Source organism: Micromesistius poutassou (genome assembly GCF_964030765.1).
Source record: "Micromesistius poutassou genome assembly, chromosome: 3".
In the NCBI taxonomy this organism is placed as follows: domain Eukaryota; kingdom Metazoa; phylum Chordata; class Actinopteri; order Gadiformes; family Gadidae; genus Micromesistius; species Micromesistius poutassou.
Genome location: NC_140273.1, coordinates 16,836,618 through 16,844,117, shown reverse-complemented (window position 1 = coordinate 16,844,117; position 7,500 = coordinate 16,836,618). Strand labels below are relative to the sequence as shown.

Sequence of the window (7,500 nt, the reverse complement as noted above, 5' to 3'; positions counted from 1 at the left end):
GTGTGTGTTTTTTGTGTGAGTGTGTGTGTGTGTGTGTGTGTGTGTGTGTTTGTATAGAGCATGGATGTATCGGTGTGTGTGTGTGTGTGTTGTTTTTGTGTGTGTGTGTGTGTGTGTGTGGGTGTGTGTGTGTGGGTGGACAGAAGGGAGGTTGACATTGTGCAGATGAATGTTGATGGAATGTGAGGAAAAGAGCATTAGGTAATGAGCTGTGGAGGACTTTGCGCAGTTTCCTCCACTATATCAATCTCTCTCTCTCTCTCTGTCTCTGTCTCTGTCTCTGTCTCTCTCTCTCTCTCCTTCTGAGTGTGTATTGATCAGGCCTCCTCAGTAAACATTGAGTACACAGCTTATGCAGCTCAAGTGATGAAGTGAGCATGTGCCTTATCAGATATCCGCTAATGGCCTCCAAAAAGAGTTGCTTCCTTGAACACCAAAGATGCCCGGGTCAGCGTCATTGACTCACAAATCCATCAACAGATGGGCGGCCCAGAGTGCACGTGCGCAGAGTGCACGTGCGCAGAGTGCATGTGAGCGTTCACAGAGTGCACGTGTGCGTGGGCAGAGTGGTGCGCAAGCATGAGGGCGGCAGTAGCTCAGGAGGTAGGGCAGGTTGGCTGGTAACAGCAAGCTTGCTGGTTCGATCCCGGCTTCCCCTAGCTGAGTGTCGAGGTGTCCCTGAGCAAGACACCTAGCCCTACCTGCCCCCGACGAGCTGGCTGCCGCCCTGCGTGGTTGACTCCGCCGTCGGTGTGTGAATGTGTGCATAAATGTGTGCGTGAATGGGTGAATGTCAGGCAACATTGTGAAGAGCTTTGGATAAAAGCGCTATTTAAACGCAGTCCCTACACCGTCGCGCCTCTGTATGTGCACCTGCTCGTCTGCAAGCACAACAGCTGAACCCGTCATCCAATACGAAACACATGAATGACATCGCACTCGGCACTAGTGATCGCCCGATATATTTGCGTTTTTTTTACGTGTATCGGCATCGGCTCGTTTTTTTTATTTTTTATTTACTGACAGTTGAATGAATGTTCCTTTTTTTAACTTGACACTTGCAGCATCTGTTACCATCATCGTGTCATTTTTTAATGACGCAAATCGAGGGAGCAAAAAGCAGCATCGGCTCCAAACATCGGCTCAAGAAAATCAGTCGTATCGGTCATCGGCTTGGGCCGAAAAAATCGCCATCGGTTACCGGCCCTAAAAAAAAACAACCCATATGGGTCGACCCCTGATACCAACCCATCCCTCCCTCTCCGTCCCCCGGCGGTGCGCACCTCTGGGCCATGATCTTCAGCGCGTCGGGAAGGTAGCACTGCGTGTTCTCCATCTGGAAGGGGTCTGCGTCGCAGATCTTGTCGTCGGTGCGGCCGTAGTTGGCCGTCTCCACCATGACCACGTCGCTCCCGGGACAGCGCAGCTCGATGGGGTAGCCCTCGCACGCCAGCTCCCGGCGCAGCAACCCGAAGGGCATGGCCGCCCGGGACATGGCTGGGAGGGGGACGGGGGGGGTAGGGGGGGAGGAGTTCAGCGTGAGGTTGGTTATAGATGGAGAGATAGAGAGACACACAGATACGTATACATAGAGAGACACAGATATGTATACATAGAGAGACACACAGACATATATAGATAGAGAGAGAGACAGACATATATAGATAGAGAGACACAGACATATATAGATAGAGAGACACAGACATATAAATAGAGAGAGACAGACAGGTTGGCAGGTAGAGAGACACAAACATGTAGAGAGAGAGAGAGAGAGAGAGAGAGAGAGATCGATCACACTGTGACAGTAGGTTGGATGCTGTCCATGGTGCTGAATGGAGGGCAGCACTGTTAGTTGAGCTGGACATGAACCAGCGCAGCAATTACAAAATACAGCACAAATAAGAATGAACACCGTGTGTGAAAGAAAGACATCCAAGCACACGCAGAAAAAGTACTTGACCAGCTTCTTCTTTTTTCCGTCCCCCCCCCGTTGGGCCTGAATTTGTTTCCGTGACGACGAGTCACTCCCTGTCTCTGAAGACACGGCGGCTTCGAGGAGAAAAAAAACATCTGCAGAACAAGGAAGTGCATCTCACCTTGGCTGGAGGGAGCCACGTGGGCCAGGGTGAGCACACACACACCCAGGAACCACACGCACATGGCCATGCCAGGTAGGTTGTAGCACGACGTCTCGGTACCAGGTCAGCTGAGCCTGAGGAAGAGGAGGAGGAGGAGGCACTGTCAAGGCCCGTAGTACACACACACACACACACACACACACACACACACACACACAGAGCACACACACACAGGTGCATGAAGATGAAGGTGACATCCTGCACATGGCTTCACAGTGGCTTTTCCAATGCTACGATAAGACTAGAAACAAGAGATGGAGAGTGTCTGAGCCCCCACACACCCCCCACCCCCCCCCCCCCCCCCCTTCCTCGTGCCTGCTACCATAGAATACACTTGAATGTGCATGTTTGCTGAAAGTAAGATGTTGCCCGTGAATGTCAGATCGATGGTGAAGATACACAGGGCACTCCCAGGAGGGGGTCTATCTCCGCTCCTGCCTGCCCGGGGTGCCTGGTGTTGGGAGACACCGGGGAACAGGAACATAAGGGGCCAAGGGAGTTAGTCAAGGACAGCTGGAAGGTTGACTAAGAAACAGGTGCAAACACAGAACAGGCAGGAAAGGAGAAGAGTCGGAGAGGCCTGAGATAATGAAGAGCAGAGGCGGAGGAGGAGAGAGAGAAACAATTAGAGATAGATTTAGAGCAAGAGAAAGAGAAAGAGAGAGAGAGAGAGAGAGAAAGAGGGAGAAAATGAGCAATAATAGGGCAACCAGCACAGCAAAAGTCACTCCATCTGTTGTTACCATGGTGACAGCGCACTGCTGCCTGAGAGGGAACGAGAAAGAAGATAGAAAAAGGAGGAAAAAAGTGTATGTGTTTGTATGTGTGTACATGAATATGAATGTGTGTGTGTAAAGTATGTGTATGTGTGTGTGTGTGCTATAGGTCCATTAGCTAGGAGCAAGTTTGATCACTGAACCATAAAACGGTCTCAAGCTTCCTTTTAAATACATTTCCAACATATATGGAAATTATGCTCTACCACAGAGACCTACAGACCACTTAGACAAACATACACACGCACACACACACACACACACACACACACACAAACGTGCACACAAACACACACAAACGTGCGTACACACGCGCCTTAAATGCACAATTTCAATTTCCACATATACACAACTTAAAAATGACATTGAAATTAAAAATGAACAAAGATTTACAAATCATGAAGTCGCTCTGTCTTATCCATACCATCAGTATATGGATCGTATGGATCGTATGGACCGATGGCTGCTGACAAGAAGAAATCCTCGTCATGCTTGACGCCCTAGCCTAGCTATTTCCGGTTGGCAGACCTGTGAGCTGCAGACTCCTCCCAGCTAGCTGCTGTGCATGTCCTAGCTACCGAATGGCCACACTCTGGATACACACACACACACACACACACACGCACGCACACACACACACACACACACACACACACGTGCATGTTCTGCACATCCAAAATACAAATGCACCACTGAACACACGGATGCATGCACACTGACAAAAAAGAGCAAAAAGAGCATTAGCTACAGAAAATCTGTCAAATACGGTCATACCCAAATAAGGTCATGTTCAATAGTCATATTCTCCGTACGCAATATTAATATTATATATATTAATATATTAATATTATAAGTCACCACTACGCAGACGTGAGGAACAGGCCAGGTGATGACGGGGTGATGGGAGGGGGATTAGTGGGGGAAATGTGATTATTTCTCCTGTGTGTGGCTTTCCCAAACTCCCAGATTACATCACTTGACGTCACTTAGCCGACACGTTTATCCAAAGCTACTTAAAACAATCAGTGCCACCACACTAGCCAGGCCAGGTCTGTACAGCGCAGCCTTGACTACCTCCTCAGCCAAGCCCCTTGAAGGAACAAAATCAACGGATCTTTCAATTGTTATGTTTTCTTCTTTAGCTACTCTCTAATTGTGAGAGCGAAATTGCAGATAATAAGAGATGGTTGGGGGCAGGCAAGAGAAGAGTAGGCCCTTCAGAGAGCAGGGATTCAGGATTGAGAAAATGTTGCAATATTTATCATCTTGCTGCTAAGCATTTCTGTTGTTCTACTAAGAACATTGCTGCATCCAAATCAATAAACATAATTCATACATATACATGCATGCATACATACGGTACATACATACTTACATATTGTACATATATACATACTGTACATACATACTGTACATGCATACTGTACATACATACATACTGTACATACATACATAGATACATTCTGTACATACATACTGTACATACTGTACAGTGCTGTACTGTACTGTGTGTGTTCATGTGTGTGTGTGTGTGTATCTGTGTCGTGTGTGTGTGAGTGTGTGCGTGCGTGGTTGCGCGTGCGCGCGCGTGTGTGTGCGTGAGTGTGTGCGTGCGTGGTTGCGTGCGTGTGTATTTCTGACTTGCTTTGCTTTCTGTCTTGTAAGGAAATGATGGCAGACAGATTGAGGTCAGTCCAAATAATGCCCGACATGCAGTGAAAGACCTATGCTGGTCAACTGTGTCATGTGCACAAAGAGGACATGGTTGCATTGCCTCCTTTAAGACTGATCAAGCACAACAGTAGAGGATGTCCCTATCACACACACACACACACACACACCTAGACTCATCACAATATTATTATCAAATGTCCGAAGCGATCCCCTACGCCCCCTCCCTTCCACACATACAAAGGTGCATGCATACATGTTTATGGGTTAATACATACACAGAATTGAAACACACCCAGATGCACAGAAAACATACACAGACACAACCATACACACACATCCACAAATACGCAAACCCAGTAAATACAAAACCCCCGTGGCAGCATATTTTCCCCCCATTCTCTCCCCTCCTTGGCTCCTTGACTCCCTCTCCCTCCCTCTACCCCTCTCTCTCCCTCCCTCTCCCCCACTGTCCTTCACTCACTTACTCCTCCCCCCTCTCTCTCTCCCTTCTCTCACTCTCTTGCTCTCTCTCTCCCATCTCCCTCTCCCTCTCTCTCTCTCTCTCTCTCTCTCTCTCTCTCTCTCACACACACACACACACACACACACACACACACACACACACACACACACACACACACACACACACACACACACACACACACACAGGCACACCCTTGAGTGTTAATGTGGGGTAAGTAGAGCAGGGACACTGATGGGCCCTGACAAAGCCACCCGACTCAGAGCACCATGCTCCCTGGCTTCGACCGAAATCCAGCCCCAGGCCACAGGCCGGCCTACTTGAGCCTGAGCGTAAGACCAAGTGCAAGCACCTTGCCTTGAGTGATATACATTACAAACATGCATTCAATTATGCCCTCAAACAAAGACCAGAAAATTAGAATTTCGCACACCTCATGAAATTCAGAAACACACACACACACACACGCAGAGCAACACCTACACACCTGAGTTCCTCTGCAGTAGTAGTAATCAAAGTCTTTCTGGACAGAGGTCTTTGTCTGTGTGAAACCCCCTTACTGAGAGCTATGAATGATACATGTGTGAACCATCAGTGTCTATTAATAAATAATTCAGGCAGACAGGCGACCAGGTATAAACATTTACACCGGCAGAGAGGTGCGGGGAACAGAGTGCAAGCAGACGGGTCAGTGTGGGGATTTGTGTGTGTTTGAGAGAGAGAGAGAGAGAGAGAGAGAGAGAGAGAGAGAGACACACACACACACACAGAGAATCGACAGAGGGTGATGAAGAGTGAGCCAGCACTGTCTTGTTCTTACAGTGAGAGAGCTACTATTGCCGTAGGGTGCAGCCATGAAACGAAGCCCCAGAAAAGCCCCGTAACGCTGTGCTCTTAACAGAACAGCTAGCCTCCATCTCTCCTCTGCGTCTCTATTTCGCCTGTAGCCCGTGCGTGTCTGATGCATGCCTATAGGTGAGTGGGTGTTTGTGGAAGGAAAAGAAGGGAAAAAATAAGAAGAATACTGCACTGTAGATGAATATAACTCTGGCAGCGCAGTGATAAATTTCTGTTTTCAATTTGGTTTATCTTCAGTTTAATCACCGTCGTACGAGAACATAAAAGCAGAAGATAAATGATAGTACAGCAGAAATATATCCTTTGTTGGCTAGATGTCATTTGAAGGTGGCAACAGGGACCGAACTTTATCGTAAGTCGGGATATTTAATTAACAATTATAACATCCACCATGCGCGGCCAAGCGCAGGGTCAGTGCAGAGGACATCCAAAAGGTGCCGGTCACTGTCTGCGTCTCACAGCCGTGTGGCCAGAATGTTTGTCTGGCAGACGCATGTGGTTTTCCCTGTCGTCAAAGCAACTGTCTGCGGTAACTGACTATAGCCCTGCCTAGACCAACTGGGAGACAGTGGTCCCTTTTTCACAGGTCGTAATATTATGCGGTAAAGTACGGTTCCTGTGATATTAATATTAGATCTGTAAGAATTTTTTGCATGCCCGCAATATGTGGAATTCAACAACTGTTTCACAGATTCAATTAGCTAGCTAGTATTTTTGTTGCTGCTACGTCCATTTTTATAATCAGCAATGAAACACAATGTGCTGAACTTCCTTTGTGCGTCCATGATTTTTTCCACGCAATGATGTCGGAGGTTCAGAGTTTGGAGTTGTCTTGAACGCTCGCTCGCTATGCTTCTATAATGGTGCACTGCCATACCTAAATCAAACAGACCTAAAATTTGTGTAATGAGCTACACCTGTGTCCTACACAGAGTTATTAAAATGCAGGTTTTAATTTGTTCCAAATCAGGCTCCTCTTCTTTCAATTGGGTAATTTTGGAAAATAGAGGTATCAATATAATCAATAACCACACAGTACTACAGACAATAGTCCTGGTTAATTTTAAATAAAAACAAATGGTTATTGGATATATAACGGTTAAATTGATGCTTGGTTAAATTATTGTAATGTAATGTAATACTTTTAGAACGATATTGGTATCATTATCATTGGCGTTATTATCAGTGAGTTGGTGGTTATAAAATCCAAAGCTGTCCAACAAAAGACAATACTCGGTTTGATCAACCAAATCAAAACACAAATTTAGCATGTCTCCTAGTAGCCTAAGGCAAGCAGTCTTGTAACATCCTGTTGAAGAGATAGCCCATAACCAACCGACTGAAACCTGAAGATAATCATCCGTTTTTTTTGACAATTTCACAATTGCAGGAAGGGATATTAAATATTTATAGGTGAGCACACATACTAATCAATCCACCCTGCCTTTGCTTCTCGCTCTGTAATCGGGAATCAATTTAACCTTGTCGTTACCAAGACCACTAGTGTGTTTTTTTGTGATAGGTTGAAATGCTGTCAAATGGGGAAAACCATCTAGCTGTGATTTCCATTCCC

At 46.6% G+C, this 7,500-nt stretch overlaps 2 protein-coding genes across 2 annotated transcripts in view; both read right to left on the bottom strand.

Moving 5' to 3' along the window:
• Window positions 1-7,500, bottom strand: part of adgrl1b (adhesion G protein-coupled receptor L1b) — a 30,638-nt gene that overhangs the window by 20,284 nt on the left and 2,854 nt on the right. The window contains 2 exon segments of the mRNA XM_084465988.1: window positions 1,284-1,497; window positions 2,097-2,212. Of these exon segments, the coding sequence (XP_084322114.1) occupies window positions 1,284-1,497; window positions 2,097-2,166 (284 nt within the window). The 5' untranslated portion in view covers window positions 2,167-2,212.
• nxnl1 (nucleoredoxin like 1) overlaps window positions 2,561-7,500 on the bottom strand; it is a gene marked incomplete at both ends in the record, with an annotated part of 13,708 nt that continues 8,768 nt past the window's right edge. The window contains one exon of the mRNA XM_084465987.1: window positions 2,561-2,589. Within this exon, the coding sequence (XP_084322113.1) occupies window positions 2,561-2,589 (29 nt within the window). The remainder of the gene's footprint in view (window positions 2,590-7,500) is intronic.